Below are 17,064 nucleotides of genomic sequence, written 5' to 3'. Positions count from 1 at the left end.
AAATAAAAAAAATAAAAAAGCGTACAATAATTGCTTTTATTCCCTAATGTAATTGTCTTGATGTACACGGCTATATTTACCACCTTTCCAACCCCTGGCGACATGCGTTTCTGGTGAGAAATAAAAAAAAAAACCCCCCCCCCCCCTCTCGATAGCTATCCAAAGTATAATGTCAAAACTTTGGCGCTGATATTGACGCCAAGGATCAATACTATAACATAAAAGATAACAAAGATCGTAATGGGGTATAAGAACATCTCCGGGTGCCTAACAAATGGAAGAGCTATAATATATATACATAAAAGTCAGTATCACGGCATTCATACTCCATATAAAAACGAAATCAGCCAATAATAATAATACATTTCTGTCCGTTATCTTACCATTATAGCCCAAGAATGTAATATAGCAGTAGTAAACAATCGCGGTCAGATAAAGAGTATTGCCAAGTAAACTACATATCCAGAAATCCTTGAGCAGAACTTTCATGAACACCATTTGGATGATGTACAAGAGTGCAATCACAGGCATGAACGCATTGCAATGAATATCGAAGGCATATTGCCATTCAACCGTTTGGTCAGTTGAGTAAACGCTTACTCGTGTGAGGAAGCGGTTGGCGATTGTCCTTTATGAACAGATATTGCAAGGAGAAAACAATAATGGTTGTTATTAGAAGATATATTGAAGTTTAGGATCTTTCTATAAAATTTAACAAAGTATACCTACAAATTGGGCTAATAAGTTGAAAATAATACTTACCAGCAAATCGTTGCAACAATAAGTCCGATGACCACGAAATCTACAAAGACCATATAAAGCATCATGCGAAGGATACCCATCATTCCGTGTCCATAAACTAAACCCCATGCGATAGCGGAGCCTATGAAACACTCGTTAGACCAATTTTCTAACGCTACCACGTAAATATCCTTCAAGTTTATCGATATAATCATCTTTAGCTTCATGCAGCGCAACTTACATCCCAATATCCCTGAAAGAATCACCATGAATGCTGGATCATCCCGTGCCCATTGATTCTTAGTTTCTGCATGAAAACAAATAAATATTGATAAAATCCTTAGTTCAATGATGATCCTGCGCTACGCAACTGCTGTCTCCAAATAACATATAGAATCAAGGATATAAAAAAACAAACTATTGCCCTACGTTTGTGATAATGAATATTGCGATATCTATTATCGTAAAAACAACAGATCAATTTGATGGTAAGGAATATATTGTCAATTCAACGTTCTTTTTTTTTTTTTTTTTTTTTTTTTTTTTTTTAAAAAAAAAAAAAAAAAAAAAACTACAAAGCAGTAACTTACACTATCCTTGGTGATATACAGAGATAAACCATTTGCCATAATGCAAACTACAAGAATTATCAATTGAGTCAGCAGAATGGCAAGAAAGTAAAGAGATTAGTTATTCTTTCTTCCGTCCGGAACCAAAAAGCTCATATCTGATCCCATTTTACCTGAAAATCCATATGTGGAAAACGAAACAATCTCCTTAGGAACAAAGGTACAAAACCTGAAATACCTCCAGATCCATGGGGTCGTCCTCCGTGGTGAATTCTTCCGCTGCTGGAACTGTTGCTAGCGCTACTCATGCCACCAAATCCATATCCACTTCCTGCATCTGCTTTCCTTCCACCGTAAGCATCGTATGCACTTGGTATGCCAATCGTTGGCCCTCCTTGTGTAGGAAAATAGGATGCATTCTGTTGTGTTGGTGTGTTCCTTCCAGGCGTGGAGTTGAGCGGTAGAATAGTCATTGAGCGAGCCTTGTAAAATTAAATCAATGTTCTAAGCACTCTTTTTTAGACGGTAGAATATAACAAATAATAGGCGGGTGATGCAATTCGATGGCTTTAGTAAATGAGCTGTGAAGCGATGCAAGACTGTCCTGTCTTTTTTTTTTTTTTTTTTTTTTTTTTAAAAAAAAACTAAATGATTTTGATGGTGCAGATAAAAAATAAAAATGTTTCCTGCCTGCAAAAGCCTTTTCCCCTTGATAAAACAAACAATGGATATTACATTAAATATTTAAAACATTACATCACCAAAAACAATCGGACCCTACACCATTAACACCATTAACAGCAGAATTCCTGTATGAGAAACCTCAATGATGCTCGCATTGTGATCAACGATTATATTTGCACATTTGATGTATACAAGTCACGTGCAATGGCAACACAGGCCTTTTTTTATTCCAACAAAATATTTCTAGTAACGGCCACCACCACCATATCTGCCATGCCCACCAAAGTCCAGCTCTGAAGGCTCAGCACCATAGTTATCCATTGTATTGGAGTTTTGATGGCGAGATGAAGTGGTCCGTGCGACAGGCGCTGGCGAAGTTGGATGGTGTTGATAGCCATCGTATCCACCGTGGTCATAGAAACCATCATTGCGGTGATCATAGCCGCCACTGTACTGATTATTATCATACTGATTATGACCATAGTATTGATCTTGTCGCACCTTGCCAGAATGCATGTTGTTATATCCAACAGGCTCTGCATAGTATTGGTCATCATACCCACGGCCACCTCCACCTCCACCTCCACCTCCACCATTGTAATCAAACGGCGAAGGAGCATAATCACTTCCATGGGCATTGGGTCGGCTAGAGAATGGATAGTTTTCTACAGGCTTTGACGAGCCATTACGGTCGGCCATGCCATAATCAACCTCCCCAAACATCTCTGCAGGTACACCACTGCGTTGACGACGTCTCTTCCAACGAACTAGAGCAAATACGACTGCAAATGCAGCAACTGATCCAACGGCAATGCCTGCATATTTGAGCGTATTTTGCAAACTACTATCCTTGGGGTCTTTACACTCGTTAGTAGTGCCGGGGATGCCCCGTCCTGCGCAAATTCTTTGGCCCTCTACATCGGTGCAGAGTGAGAATGCCAGGGGGCAATCTGCGCTGGTCACACAAGTCAGAGCTGGACTAGATTGGCAGACATAAGCAAACTGCTGGCACGTACCCGCTGTGCCATTTGTCGCTGCACACACAAGGCCTTCAGCACATGTAGAAGAGTTTACGCAGGTATCACTGTTGCTTGGGATGGGTAAACTTGTTGTTGTGGTTGGGAGTGCGCTTTGAGTGTTTGTGGACAATCGATTCGCCGAGCTGGCTACAGTCGTCGTCTTTTGAGCAGGAGTCGTATGGGTTTGCGTAGGAGGATTGTTGGTGACAGGTACGGTTGTCGTGGTTGTGGTCGCTCTGGCTGATGTCGTGGTAGCAGGGTGGTTAGAAGAAGGTAAAAGGGAAGAGATACTTTGACCATGGACATCAGACGGCAGCGCAGCCAAGAGGAACGCAGCATATAAGGTCAGAAACGTGGTTGCTTTTGACAACTTCATAGTCGAATGTCAGTCCTCTTTTTTTTTTATGCTTCAATAAAATTAGACGTCAAGTGTGGTAAGACAGAGGTGATGCAGATGAGACGATTCTTTTCTTTTTTTGCTGAAGTAATGAATCGAAATATGACAATGAGATGATGACAAGGTTAAAGTAAACAGGGGGAAATCGTTAACGGGAAAGAGATGAAGATATACTGGAGCGATGGAGAGAGTATGTCACAAGGAAATTTGCAGGCTGGAAGGCAGAAGAGCAGCAACAAATGACGGGCGGTAGAGGAGGAAGGGAAGGAGGAAGGTCTAGGTAGAAGGAAGGATAGGATGGTAGAAGGAAGGACAGGGCGTGGGGAGGGGAAGAGGGCTCGAAAGAGTAAAGAAGGAAAAGAGGAAAAAAAAAAAAAAAGAAAAATGGCAAAGAGCAACTTGGGCCAGACCTGTCCGAACGAGTTCATCCACAGCTCTTGGTTACACAACTTCTCAACTTCTTCCTGCTCTCTGGCCTTGATCAATCGCATTTGTCGTTCTCGTTTATCGCATGGATCTTTTTTGTTCGAAGGTTCATTTATACTATTCCCGGTTTGCTCGTGCTCTGAGAAATATCTGGGTAGACAACCGACCAGGGTCCCTTTGTTTTGTCCATTGTTACTCATAGACTAAGGCCAACTTTGTATGTAAAAAACCAACCAACTCCTGCTCTTTTTTTCTTTTTTCTTTTTTTTATCCCAAAGAAAAAGGGTATGCCTTGAATGAACGCCCAAATGAATATGCTGTCTTATTTACCCGCTGGATGGTTAGAAGAAAGGACAAATCGCACTGTGTGCTTACTTACTTGCTTATTTGTTTGTCGGGTTGAATAGCTCTCAAAAAAAAAAAAAAAAAAGCAGCGAGGCACACAGACAGGTACAAATGAATTATCAAGGTTTGAGGTGCACTAAGCATGCCACTACATGTACTCATGTGGAGGGGCTGAAACTAAGCATAACAGTCGGATAAGGAACCTTTTCCTTCATTTTCCTTTTAACATTGTAATTCACACACACTCTATCAACTCTAGGGAGCCTTCAAAGATTTTATGTACTTTATTACCAATATGGTAGTTGAAGTACAAAATACAAACGAATAGGTGTGAATGAGTTAGCAATACCAAACTATGGTATAGATATGCTGAAATATTGAAAGATGCTTTCTATGAAGCCTATCTTTTTTGCAACCATGCCTTCTGGAGGACGAGTTTCATCGCCAACTTCCTTTTAGTTCGTTGATAAACATGTACCATTGTTCTCCGTAAAACCCTTCATCACCGTGTGTTTAGCATCGTCATCTGCATCCTTATAGAGCTGGATAAAAAGCTGTGCAAAATGCTGGTTGTCCCCTCTATTACCATCAATCTTCTCCCCATCCTTGACTTCTTCATTTTCTAATTCAATGCTTTGAAATAGAATTAAAAAAAAGTCAATTTAGCAGGCCGTTTACTCCTCACTGGAGCAAGCTTTCATTACAATTTATCTTTTACGAAGCTGAGCCTTCGCTTCCACAGTGACATATGCTGTCGGCTTCTCTTTGATCAGTGCTCTATCTTTTCTAAACTTTTGGTATGTAGTAGACCCTCAGAAATAGTTCAGTAAGACGAAAAAAAAAAAAAAAAAAAAAAAAAAAAAAAAGAGGATAAAGCGTAAGCGTAAGTGATTCAATGGTACACATGCTTTTAAAAGAAAAGGCTGTCTTTAGTGCTCTTTAACACTCTCGGATATGGCAGACCATGTTTGTAAGCCACGATGGCGTTGCCATACTTCTACTTTGCCTTCATCCATGGGCTGTGCTTTTATTGATTTTTTTATTTATTTTTCTACTTTCTACAATATTCCAATATGTACTTCAGCTATCTACCGCACAAGAGGATGCCGAGGAAATCAAGCGCCGCTAGCGTTAATTGCTGTAAATGGGTAGAGGGATGGAGATGAAGGAGGGTAATTAGGTAAAGGAGGGTAATAAATATGAATAGTACAGCAACAACAATAGCAATGCAACAACATAAACAAAAAGAAGAAAGAAGTAACTTTTTTTTTAAAAAAAAAAAAAAAAAAGGGTAAGAATATCAAATTATGCAAACTATGCAGATTACACTGCAATGTTAATGACAGCACCTTCGGGAGTCGAGTCCCAGAAATCAAAAAGTGCTTCTTTGGGTAGAGATCGGAATCCGATCGTCTTGCTGACAGGGCCATAGTTCCTGAACATGAATTTAAGCGCTCGCTGTCGTAGGCCGATCTGACCACTCAGCCCCGCTCGATGATAAATCCTTGATACTGTCCCGATGTCAATCTGCTGATGAAGAGCCGAGCTACAGAGCTGGACGAGACGCTTCATTACATACATGCTTCCCATCACTAGAAGGTCGGCGATCGTGTCCGTTGGCACGCCTTCAATCGAATCTGTATATAGATAGTCAACAAATGCCTTGACAGTTTCATATGGTTCTGGAAGGGTCAATGTGCTTGTTTGAGCCTCCAGCATACCCGACTGAACCATGCTGGCAAAATGAGGCCACCTAGCCATCAAGATCAGCTTATGACACATGATGGGCTCCTGCATTGGACTTGTTGCACGACTGGAAGATGGTGTCTGACGCTGTGACCGGGTTCTTTGGTGCGAAATCATAGGATGGCTATCAATCATCATGTCATGATCGCCGCTGCTGTCTGAAGGGGCATAGTATCCGTTAAAGGAGCCGACACTGTGTATCGCTGCATTTGATTGGGCATCTGTGCCTGTGCAGATGATTCGAAAGTCGGCCAGCGACATTTGATCGTGCAATAGCCGTCCAAGTTCATTTCCTATCGTCACAGGCGGCTCCAGAAAGGATCCATATTCTCTTAAGTCAATTGTAAGCACTTGCTTGAAATATTCATCAGAGTCATTGACGTCGCCAATGAGATAGAACTGTTCCCCATCCCTTGCCATCGAAAAGTAATGCCATGTGTGATTTTCGCCCAAAACCTTCCAGTCATCATGCTTTGTCCATTGAAAACAATCTAGGTTCAATGTCCAAATCCCCCCTGTGAATTTCTGAAGCTCGTAGCGCACACCTTGAGATATGACGACAACGAGGTAATTGCCGCACACCTGTGAATATTGCTGAGCAGCAACATTGGGCGCAATTTCATTTGATACATTAATCTTTGTGACTTGATTTGTTTCCAGATCCATATAAGCAATCACTCCTGTACGATCCATCTCTTCATTGTATCCACCATATGCAAACAGCTTCTGTCGATAAACAAACAGAGTATGCGTGTGCCTCGGGACAAAATCAATGGGTTCCTCCCATTCCCATGTCAAAAGATTCAGACAAAGTAGCTCCTGTGACACTCCCTCTTCTAGGCAACCACCGGAAATATAGAGTTTGTTGTCCATGATGGTTGCCGCATGCTTTGCCCTCCCAACAGGGATGGAGCCACTCGTAACAGGTGTTTCCCATGTGAGTGTCCTTACGTGAAGGACATGAACATCATTACAGAACTGGTTGCGCTCGTCGCTGCCTCCAAAGATCACGATGCGATCATCACCCCAAAGAATAGCAGAGTGGTCGTTTCGTTTCGAAGGAGGTTCACCTTTGGTATAGATTAATTTCTCCCATGACATCGTATCGATGTCTAGACGATAGAGATCATTATTGACCGCATCTGTGTATTGGTGAAATCCTCCAAAAACGTAAAGTCGTAAACGGTCTTGTTCGTCTTGACGACTCTGGCTACGATAATGACCCTGGTTACTGCCAGTCTGTCCTTTGATGGTCGGGTTACTTACTGTGTTCGATCTATCATTGCCCTCCTGGCCAGTGCTGGCGTAAAAGTTATCCTGGCGTGAAACGGTCACAGAAGCACTGATGCAAGTAATAGACGCATTAACGATGCAGGTCATGCGATCGCCCTGTGTTGGTCGAGGAACGATTGATGTATCGAGAGTTGAGCTACTGTGGGCTTGAAAGTTATATGGACCATAGCTAGGGGTTGCATTCTGCAGCAAATGACTGGTGGAGGGCGAGGAGCCATGGTTTGAGGGCATTGCATGAAATGAATGTTGGTGGGCTAAGGTAGAGCTGGTATAAACTTGACTAGGGAGCTGCGCAGGCGATACCGTTCGACGCATGAGGACAGAGGCAAAGAAATGAATTCGCCTGAATAAATGGAAGCAAAGAGAATAGTATAACGAGCAAATGTGTGGGCGAGAGTGAGTGGGTTAATAAAGCACTGTTTTTTATTATTCAAACAAAGAGCAGAGACACAAAAGGCAAGCTGTCAGGGTAGAAAGGAACTGCATGATGTGATCACGTGCACTTGATCAAAAAAGAAATATTTATTTTCATATAAATACACATTAAAAAAAAAACGTTGGGATGTCTAATTCTTCTTGGCTTGCTTGCGCTCCTCAATGTCAATCTGAGCTAGGTTTTTAGCTGCATTGGCAAACTGGATACAGTTAATGATTTGCTTTCCAGCACAGACAGGTCCTGTCAAGGCAGCCAATGTGTAGAGAACAATCTTGCCAAGGGTTGAAGTCTGGAATCCGAATGAGAGGAGATACAAAACCACAAAAAAGAGCTCATTGGCGAAGCAGAAAGCAAAAAGAACATTCTATCCCATTCAAACGAGAACAATAGGACACATGAATTAGATAACTTAATAGGCGCATTGAACGTAAAAATAAAACACTGCACAAGCAAAGCATTGCACAAGCTCTAGAGCTTTACATTGTTGCTGTAGTAGGCGCGAAGAATGAAGTTGCTTGACTCTGAAATCTTTTTATGACTGCTGGCTCCAGAGGTCAGTGAGCTATTTAAATAAGCAAAAAATAATTGGAACAAGTCAATGAATAAACCCACGAGAACGCCTTTAAATTTGCCTCAAACATATACCATTTGTGAATCATATGAAGCAAAAACATAATAAATAAATTAAGCAGGTTTGGGATAAAATCCTCACCTGTACATATGCATGTAATGACTGCTCACATCCAGAGCAATCAGAAACTGGAAAATTAGGGCATAGCTGGAGTAAGCTGAGGCAAGATAGCATAAAAGACAGGCAGTCGTGCATCTATTTTGAAATATAAAAAAAAAAAAAAAATGGAAATCACGTTGTTTTTGATCGATCAGCTTCAAGAAAGCATTTTGGTAAATGAAGGTGGAGAAATTAACTACGTGAATACGTTCACACGCGATACAAACAAGTGAAAAGGACTTTTATGAACAAGGCCTATCTAAGGCCTCGCAGCACAAAACATCAAAAGATGAAAGCTAATAGGCATCATGGGAAGCAGACCCCTCATTGTAGCCATGGACATTAGAAGCGCCACAAGCTGAACATCGACGGTGAAATGCCATTTAATATTTTTCAAGTTTCTGTTGCATACCTGTCAGTGACCATGTCGAGGACTGCTCCAAACTTGCTGCCTAAAGTAAATGAGCCAACCGATTGTTCCATTGTGTGCAAGTCAGCAATACATTAAAAATAAATAGAACCTTGTGCCCAAATCAAATATTTAAAAGCACACGGCTATCGGCTTCCTGAGATAAAAAGACTTACATTGGTTATAATACCTTGCAGCCTGTCCATCAACAGCATCCAGTAGACAAGAGATCGAATACATGAGCATGCATGTTTTTGGGTGTACTGGCATGTAGTATAACGAAAATGCTGCAAGGATAATACGGGAATACCCTGGAGACAAGAGTGGTGTGAAAGTGGATGAACAAAAAATTTCATCAGTGACTTGATCATCACCGCTACCACTAGACTACGAATTACTCTCACACAAGAAGGTCCTGACACTTTTTTGTAGTTGCTGTTGTTGTCATGGTTGTTGTTGTTAAAACATCTGCTACTGCCTCATCGAGGACAACAGAGACGAATGTATAGATCAGCTGTCTTGTCACCTACCAATCAGGTTAGGGATGAAGAGAAAGACATTCTCGTCTGCAGGTGTAGCCTTTGAGGAAACCTCTGTGGCTCCCTTTGTGTTTTTTGCAGGCATTTCTAAGAGACTATGGGAGGAGTGCAAATGAACGGATGAAGACAAGACAGGGGTAAGAAAAGTTGTGCAAGGCAAGAAAAGACTTTTTAGAGCTACATATCACGTGCTAATAAATGTTAAACACAAATGCCAACCCGACCACTTCAACACTTCATCAACGTGAGTCCCTCAATTGTTGGCTACTTACGTCCCTTTTTCCCCTTTATTGAATTCAGACACTGGAAAGGACTTTAACACGACTCATGGAAACTTATCCTCCAGAGTTCGTCATTCATCTTCAGCCGACCTTGGTCGTCACTGGCTTGACCACAACTGAGGACGCGTCTCATCAGAATAGAACAGGCAGTCAATCACATGTTAGCGTTGATACTCCACCACCACCACCACCCAGACATGTAACTGCCTCAGGATTAGAAGCACAAAAGGCTGCGCTACTACAGGCAATGTTGTCAAGGAACAATGTAACATATTGGGATAATACAAAAGGGCTTGCAGGATCTTTATTTTATGTCGTACCAGAGCACCGAAGCTACATCTTACCTCCAACACGGAAATCCTTGCAGCAAACAGGCCAGCAACATCTCCAACCTTCCTTATCCCCTTCCTCCCCTTCTTCGCCACTATACCCGGACGGACTTATCAGTCCCCTTTGGATCAGACGGCATCGTGATCAGATACCCTCCGTTTTCGTCGCAGTCGTGGACCTTTGGGATCGCGAGTCAATTGTTGATTTTAGTGAAGGCAACCACCAGCGTGTATTCTCAGATAAAGGGCCCTTGGGCGTAGTTGACCCTTTAGAACGTGAGCATGACACAGTACTGGCACAGGAACTACTAGAGCGTCGGTAAGTGTAAATGCATCTTTCTTTAATCACATAGAGACAACAATACAATAGATCAGCTATCAGTGATTGCTAATCTACTCACATGATGCCTCTAGAAAAGCTGCTCAGGAACGTCTGGTGAAGTTCGCGGTCGTCATTTTATTGCAGCGATCACACATGGGTATGCCATTATGCACAGAAGCAGTCTCTACTTATTACTTTTTTCCACCAAAGAAATGTCTTAACTCTTAATCCGTCGACCAAATAGAGGACCCTTCCATCGAGGATCGCCTGAACTTTGTGCGCAAATCTGCAGGGCTTGATATTAAGAATTCATTCTACGTGCTTCAGCCAAGTAGTAGCCAAGAAATTTCGGACTTTGCAGTCAAGTAAGGCCAGTAATGACCATGAAAACCCTGATGAAGCAAGTATCTTGTCCTTAATATATACTAATACCATAACTCTTGTCTATAGTCTTCAGAGGTCACAATATGAAGGCTCTATGAGCTATTACAAGGAGCAAGTCAAGAGACACAAAAAGAAAAAATCAAACCTGCCATCAACAACTGCGAGTGTAAAGCCGCCTCAGCAAATTGCTGGGGGCTCCCAGCAGCAGCCGCCGCATCAAGGCCTTTCAGTTCAGGGATGGATGTTGCGTTATGATTTTAAGATGGGAATGTTCTCGGAATGCAAACAAGATATCGATAATGCTGTCAAACACTACGAGTCAGCTTATGGGCTATTGATTGACATGTTTGCAGTCACCTCCACTATAACCCCGGGAGCGCCAGGCTTGCAGGCCCGTACAAAGCGATGGGCGGAAGCCAAGGTCCTGGCTGACTGTTTGTGCCTCAAGGTAAAGATACCAGAACGTGTTCGTCTACGTCAATGTCAGCAATGTTTTTGCAGCCAGTAACATTTTTTGTTGGTGCTAGATCTGTAAATTTCATCTTTATCTCGATGCTCCCTCAACAGCGCTCTTCACTTTTCGACGCCATCTGATTGTGTTCAAGGCTTTTTCCGAAAGTTGGCGTATGGGAGATGATTCCTTCGAGTATTGGGCATGGCTTGGAAAACAATACAAAGTATTCGGCGACCTGATCGATATAGGAACCAAGTTAGGCTTTAAGCTGCCGGTTCCTTCACCCAGCAGTATCGTTTATGGCTCATTTGCTGGAATGGCAGAAGGCGCGAAAGACCTCAACAAGTTTTCTGGGATCAATCTTGGCAGCAGCACAGTCGGGTTTGGTATAGGACCTAGCGGCGATGCGTTTGTGTACAATGGTAATGTGGGGGCCGGCCGTGGCGGAGGGACGCATGGCCCTGGCGCAGGAATCAATCCTATGCTGATTCTCCAACACGCTGGATATTTTTACCATCAAGCTGCCAATTGTAGTGTACAAAGGCGTCTTCGCTTTGAAATCGCTGAAGAGGCAAGTAGTATGAGATTTCACAACTTAAAGCTTTGGTATATACGTCTATGATGCTAATGGCCATACGGTTATTTCATCAGGCTTATCCGGACAGTAATGTGGCTCCGATTCCAACGACCAGTAAGCCGTTTCCACCAACACTTCAGTCTATGAATGCTGAGCGAGCCATCGACCATTTGGCATTAACTATTGAGCTGTTGACTAAGAGCTACGAACAATTTAAGAGATACAAAGCTGGCCGCATGACGTTGTTTTTAGCCTCAGAGATCGCTGGCACTTATTATTCGGCAGGAAGGTTTGAAATGGCCTTGAAGTAAGTTAGCTTATACATTTACAAAACTAGGAATGTATCTGAGAAGGTGTTTATTGTACTTATTTTTTGTAAATTGATATAAAAAAAAAAACAGATTCTTCGAAAGAATTGGAAAGACATACCGCAAGGAAGGCTGGAACTTAATTTTGACTTCAATCTTGAAGTGGTCTGTTCAGTGTGCCAAGGAATTAGGGTACTGGGAGAATGTAGTCGAGTATTTGATCGAGATGATGAGTCCAGGTAATGGTGATAGTACTTTGAGCCTGCACCAGCTGATACATGCTGATTAGTGAAGTATGCAGCTCCTGATGAACATTCATACCTATAGATATGCCATCAACGGATGAAAAGCGAAATACTATCTTTGAAGAATTAGTTAGCATTATCTATACAGGAGACCATCCCGCTAATGCTATGGTGCACAGGCCTTTAGTACTCAATATGCATCATTACAATCCGTTTGGTATGTTTGTTTTTCATTGCCATGCTAATTCTCCTGTTAATCGTTTCATATCCCTCTTAAGTAGATAATGCAGAGTTAACTTTTATGGAATATAAATTTCTTAAATTATAGTTACTTGTGAGGTCCAGTTCCAAAGACAACAAGCGTTTGTTTCTTCAGAGAGTAGATTCCAAGTACAAATTTCAACACAAGGTGGAGAAGGCGCATTGCCCAGCCCGTTCAGAATATCTTTTGTTCACGTGGAATTTTCTGATGAGGCCCTCAACCATCACTTTGTGGATACTCGGTCTCATACATCTGCCACAGCGCCTGAGAACGCTAGCAGAATATTGCAGACGAAGGATCGGACCGGGAAGAGTATTGAATGGGTTGACTGCGCTCAGTGTACATGGGAACACATCGATAGTATCAATAGTGGCAGTGGAAGTGCATCAGCTATGGGCGCGTGGAAGAAAGTTGTGGACCTAGACATTCGCCCATCTGAGACCAAAGTCTTCGAAGGTGCCATCGCTCCTACCAAGGAGCAGGTGGTAAAGGCAAGTCTATAATCTGTTTTGATAGAAGAAGAAAAAGTCAGTGAATGTTCCTAACTCAGCACCAATTTTGCATCTGGAACTGACGTAGGTAGTTAAAGTGACATTGGGCATTATCACTAAGCATTGGAACGTGTCTCTTGAGTATCCATCTCTGGAAATGGCGCTAGAGCAGGACCCAAGCCTCTCACAATCCCAGCCTATGCCTCCGCGAAGAGAATTACCTAGCCGTCAATGGCTTGACGTTCAAATGCCTACGGCTGATATTCCCCTTGGGATGCGCTTTAAGAACCTAGATAAGGGAATACGACGTGCAGCAGCACTTCGGTATGATATGCACCGTTACGCTCTTCATACGCTTTGTGCGTTAAATTGGATACTGACCTTTCCTTTATGCGTCTCTCTTAGCATTGTACCAAGAGAATCAAAAGTTGAGATCAAGGCCTTGTTCAAGTCACCGGCGTATTTAGATGAGTACTTCCCTATTAAGATCAAAGTACGGAACGGAGAAGCATATGCTGTAGCAATGGAAATGGACGTAGAGCTTCGGCCTATCGATCCTACAATTGAGTCTTTAGATAGTATTGTTCTGGATCCTTATGTCGCGGCCGCTCAGCCATTTTCTGCTGACAGGACTCAAGCTTCGTCAACATTAAACCGAATTTCCCTTACGCCCTCGGATATGTCGCATGAAATGAAAAGTCAAGAAATGAGAGAAATAGATGTAGGAGCTTGGGCGGAACGCACTGTCTTCGTAAGAGCCTTGGAAATCCCGACACCTAGAACCATCCTCTGCAAAGTTCGGTATGAGCTTTCACTGGATAAGGAAAATAACAAGACATGGACAGAAAAGCGGTACTCTTTTAGGGTTCTCTTTATTCCGCCCTTTGATGCCGAAGCCAGCTATACCCAACTACCCGTTCAGACGCTAGGAAACAATAGTTCCAATTCCCAAGGCAGGCATAAAAACCTACCGCCCATCTTGGAGCCTAATCGAATGGATGAGAAACATGAGACGATCCTGATCCCAGCCTTGACTCATAAAGAGACATATCTTATGTCGACACGCATCAATAATGAAGGTTCATGGCCAGTAGAGGTCAAAGAAGTCACGCTCGTGACGAATTCGACAGTGGAAAGTGCATTGGATGGGGCTGTTAAAGAGTCTGTTACGAACGGACTCTCTAGAAGCCTTAGTATCGGTCGTGCTAGAGAGCGAAAAAAGAGTTTACAGGAAGTGGGCGTATATGTGGATCTATTAGAATGCGGGCCTTCTAGTATTGAACAACTGACCTCTAATGATAAGGACAAGAATGGCTCTGTCCAACGCTGGAGACCAGGCAATATACAGACGCTCAATCATCTGATCCAGATTACGGCTGCTGATTTAGAACTAGCGCCTGAGCAGATCAATGTTGGTTTCTTACAGATCTCTTGGCGAAGGTCAGTAATAGAGCTGACATGTTCTTCAGGAGCGATGACATAATGTGTAAGGGTAAAAGGAATGAAGCACATTCTAACAGCCTAACCTTTTATATCCCTGGTCGTGGGACACTTTAGATGGGAAGACGAGGTCATTAAGAATGTGCCATACACAACCACTAATGTTCCTTTGCAACCACTGACTCTACCAAAGGCAGAAGTTTACATGACCGTGGGTATGTCTTTTGTATGTGCTTGAAATCTTCCTCGATGCAATACAGGCTTTATTTTATTCATTCATCTTAACTCTCTTTCAATCTTAGATTTGCCTAAGCATGCTCGGGTCAATAAGCCATTCACAGTCCGATATGTGGTCCATAATCCTACGAATAGGCTACATGAGCTCTCTATGTCAATCGAGTCTTCAGAAGGCATGGTCTATGCCGGCACCATGCAAACTGCTATCAAACTGCTTCCTTATGCAACGCATCCAATCCAGATGAGCTGCTACCCGCTCAGTGCAGGATTGACCAAACTTCCGCGTGTCAAACTGGTGGTTAACAAGCGGAAACTGTCTGGTAGACGAGGCAGGCCTGCGCCACTCACGCCGCAGCAGGAGCAGTCCTCACAAGAAGAGATGTTAGTCAAGATCAGGGACGCAACGAGGACTAGCGAAACTGTTGGTGCTAGTGCTGTTTCAATTTTTGTGAAGCCCGAAATGGGACTGATGAAATAAAAGCCTACTACGCATAAACACTATACTTACAATTTATATTATACTCAATTTAATTCCATTAAACAGTGAAGAAAGCCATGTTATGAAGGGTTGGTCTGACCGCATCGACCGCATCGCCTCAGTATCATCGGCTTTGTTCAAAGATTAAAATAATAATGTGTCATTGTTTTGTAAGTTTTTCTCGTATTTTCTTTTACTTTCCGCCGTGTCGCCCATCAGGCTGATCAGGCAATGTCGGCTGAGCACTGACATCATCATTATCGATATGTGCAGTATTGTCCAAAGTCGATGATGGCATGTGTCGTTGATTTTCCATAAAACCTGAGCATCGCTATCCATTTCCCTTTTTTTTTTTTTAACTCCTTCATTTTTGGCATATCACCATCTATTATTCGCTATTATTATTCACCCATTCACTCTTCTAGTTTCCGAGAGCGTCTTTTTTTTTTTTTTTTTTTTTTTAAAACAAGGTAAAGGAAGCTAAATCAACGTATGTTTCTAGCTAGGCTTATCCATAGTGCAAATTGACGACAATGACGCTGATATTCTTTTTTTTTTTTTTTTTTTTTTTTTTAGCACATCCAATAATGACAGACATTAAGCATCCAGCCTCCTCACCATCCATGGTATCAATGCCTGCAACTTTTAATTTCTCTAGTGCATCGTCGCCATACAGCACCGTATCAGCAAAATCTCCTCTTGGTCGACCCACTAAGACAGCTAAGCTCTCATCAGATCGAAAGCCATACTCTTCCAAGACGCTTCCTAGTCGTCACCGACTTAGCCTGCCCGTTATGCCAACGCTCTGTGAAGATGAGCTCGTTGAGACTATATCAAATCCAGGCGCTTTCCGTAAACTTGAGCTACCAACAAGATCACGCATGGTACATTTTTCTCCACGTAAGTAAAACATGGCAGCGCTTTTTTTTTTTTTTTTTTTTTTTTTTTTGCTCTTTATAATAGTTGGTAACTAACCATATCCTGAAATTACGCTACAGCTGATAACAAGACTGATGACAAATCACCCTGCTTACCCCGCACGCCATATCCTATGACTCGTGAGGAAGAAGATCAATTTTTTCAATTATCCTTCACCAGGGTCTGAAGGCCGTCATTTGCCAAGCTAGTCAAAGTTAGTCATTCGTTGGCATGTGCTCAAGGCATGACTATTGATCACCACCAAATCCTTGTATATAGCCTGTAATATTTAAATAAACATTAACACCATAGCATTTAAAATAATAATAGCAGAGATAAATATGCTTATATATTTTCCGACGTAGTTAAAGGCATTAGCTAGTGAGTCATGTAGCATCAAGAATGGATGCAACAAGCAATAGCAGGTTGCAGTGCTTGCAACCTGGAGAATACACTAGTTTAACCTTTATATCATTCGTAAATGCTTGGACGTATAGATGCAATTCAGTCGAAAGTGGTTTTTATAGACAAAGACATAGTGAATTTGTCTATAAAAACGAATGAATTGACCTCCATAAAAGATGTATTTTATAACATGAGAATTAAAGCCACATTTATATATATTGGTGCACACAATATAAACGAAAATATATTATTCTTCATTCAATATGAACACCATGGCTAAAAAAAATTGTAACAAAAGGCATTGACCGTTCTCGGATGAAGTGAAGACAGATTTAGAAAGCTGAAGCCTGCGCCCCACCCTTTGTTCTCTTCCAAGAAGGATAAAACACCAAACAGAATTCGCCGGCTGCGCTATTTTGACCTCTTGAATACCGGCACGTTGGAAGAAAATTAGCATGAACTGTTTTGTGTCATGAGCACCAATATGTATGATTTTAATTTTCACGTTTTAAAATACATATTTCGTGGAGGTCAATTCACTTATTCTTATAGACAAACTCATTATGGCTTTGTCTATAAAAACCGCTTTCGGCTGTACA

At 42.0% G+C, this 17,064-nt stretch overlaps 5 protein-coding genes across 5 annotated transcripts; 1 reads left to right on the top strand and 4 right to left on the bottom strand.

Moving 5' to 3' along the window:
* Positions 1 to 137: 137 nt before the first annotated feature.
* On the bottom strand, positions 138 to 1,943 carry BCR41DRAFT_352983 (UNC-50 family-domain-containing protein). The gene is made up of 7 exons (XM_022024055.1): positions 1,484 to 1,943; positions 1,332 to 1,378; positions 1,171 to 1,196; positions 983 to 1,048; positions 763 to 883; positions 384 to 628; positions 138 to 283 (listed from the first exon to the last, which is right to left on the bottom strand). The coding sequence occupies exons 1-7, from the start codon at positions 1,781 to 1,783 to the stop codon at positions 156 to 158; spliced, it is 933 nt and encodes a 310-aa protein (XP_021881634.1). The 5' UTR covers positions 1,784 to 1,943; the 3' UTR covers positions 138 to 155.
* Positions 1,944 to 2,188: 245 nt separating this feature from the next.
* BCR41DRAFT_352982 (hypothetical protein) lies at positions 2,189 to 3,762 on the bottom strand. Its single transcript, XM_022024054.1, has one exon. The coding sequence runs from the start codon at positions 3,387 to 3,389 to the stop codon at positions 2,238 to 2,240; it is 1,152 nt and encodes a 383-aa protein (XP_021881633.1). The 5' UTR covers positions 3,390 to 3,762; the 3' UTR covers positions 2,189 to 2,237.
* Positions 3,763 to 5,471: 1,709 nt separating this feature from the next.
* Positions 5,472 to 7,647, bottom strand: BCR41DRAFT_352981 (hypothetical protein). Its single transcript, XM_022024053.1, has one exon. It carries the CDS (start codon positions 7,533 to 7,535, stop codon positions 5,505 to 5,507), a length of 2,031 nt encoding a protein of 676 aa, XP_021881632.1. The 5' UTR covers positions 7,536 to 7,647; the 3' UTR covers positions 5,472 to 5,504.
* A 111-nt stretch (positions 7,648 to 7,758) lies between these two features.
* Positions 7,759 to 9,465, bottom strand: BCR41DRAFT_352979 (CDP-alcohol phosphatidyltransferase-domain-containing protein). Its single transcript, XM_022024052.1, has 6 exons — positions 9,326 to 9,465; positions 8,972 to 9,106; positions 8,799 to 8,838; positions 8,369 to 8,482; positions 8,137 to 8,218; positions 7,759 to 8,020 (listed from the first exon to the last, which is right to left on the bottom strand). The coding sequence occupies exons 1-6, from the start codon at positions 9,417 to 9,419 to the stop codon at positions 7,787 to 7,789; spliced, it is 699 nt and encodes a 232-aa protein (XP_021881631.1). The 5' UTR covers positions 9,420 to 9,465; the 3' UTR covers positions 7,759 to 7,786.
* Positions 9,466 to 9,661: 196 nt separating this feature from the next.
* On the top strand, positions 9,662 to 15,142 carry BCR41DRAFT_395975 (Gryzun, putative trafficking through golgi-domain-containing protein; the record flags this gene model as incomplete). The annotated part of the gene is made up of 13 exons (XM_022028771.1): positions 9,662 to 10,263; positions 10,359 to 10,423; positions 10,511 to 10,631; positions 10,717 to 11,098; positions 11,178 to 11,639; positions 11,756 to 11,988; positions 12,083 to 12,228; positions 12,317 to 12,451; positions 12,563 to 12,981; positions 13,076 to 13,311; positions 13,393 to 14,427; positions 14,545 to 14,642; positions 14,730 to 15,142. The coding sequence occupies 13 exons, from the start codon at positions 9,662 to 9,664 to the stop codon at positions 15,140 to 15,142; spliced, it is 4,347 nt and encodes a 1,448-aa protein (XP_021881630.1).
* Between the last annotated feature and the right edge of the window lie 1,922 nt (positions 15,143 to 17,064).

The sequence above is a fragment of the Lobosporangium transversale genome (assembly GCF_002105155.1).
Source record: "Lobosporangium transversale strain NRRL 3116 chromosome Unknown BCR41scaffold_17, whole genome shotgun sequence".
Classification (NCBI taxonomy): Eukaryota; Fungi; Mortierellomycota; class Mortierellomycetes; order Mortierellales; family Mortierellaceae; genus Lobosporangium; species Lobosporangium transversale.
The sequence above is the reverse complement of the archived record's forward strand: the minus strand, read 5'-3'. Positions and strand labels throughout refer to the sequence as shown.

Bases quoted from the DNA above. Each gene is read 5' to 3' on its own strand.
- BCR41DRAFT_352983 (XM_022024055.1), bottom strand. From the start codon at position 1,783: ATGACTATTCTACCGCTCAACTCCACGCCTGGAAGGAACACACCAACA. The intron at 1,379-1,483 runs GTAAAATGGGAT...TAATTCTTGTAG, and splicing joins TTCCACATATGGATTTTCAG to TTTGCATTATGGCAAATGGT. The intron at 284-383 runs GTAAGATAACGG...TATATATTATAG, and splicing joins TACATTCTTGGGCTATAATG to CTCTTCCATTTGTTAGGCAC.
- BCR41DRAFT_352982 (XM_022024054.1), bottom strand. From the start codon at position 3,389: ATGAAGTTGTCAAAAGCAACCACGTTTCTGACCTTATATGCTGCGTTC.
- BCR41DRAFT_352981 (XM_022024053.1), bottom strand. From the start codon at position 7,535: ATGCGTCGAACGGTATCGCCTGCGCAGCTCCCTAGTCAAGTTTATACC.
- BCR41DRAFT_352979 (XM_022024052.1), bottom strand. From the start codon at position 9,419: ATGCCTGCAAAAAACACAAAGGGAGCCACAGAGGTTTCCTCAAAGGCT. The intron at 8,483-8,798 runs GTATGCAACAGA...ATTTCAAAATAG, and splicing joins CTCGACATGGTCACTGACAG to ATGCACGACTGCCTGTCTTT. The intron at 8,021-8,136 runs GTAAAGCTCTAG...TGAATGGGATAG, and splicing joins GCGCCTACTACAGCAACAAT to AATGTTCTTTTTGCTTTCTG.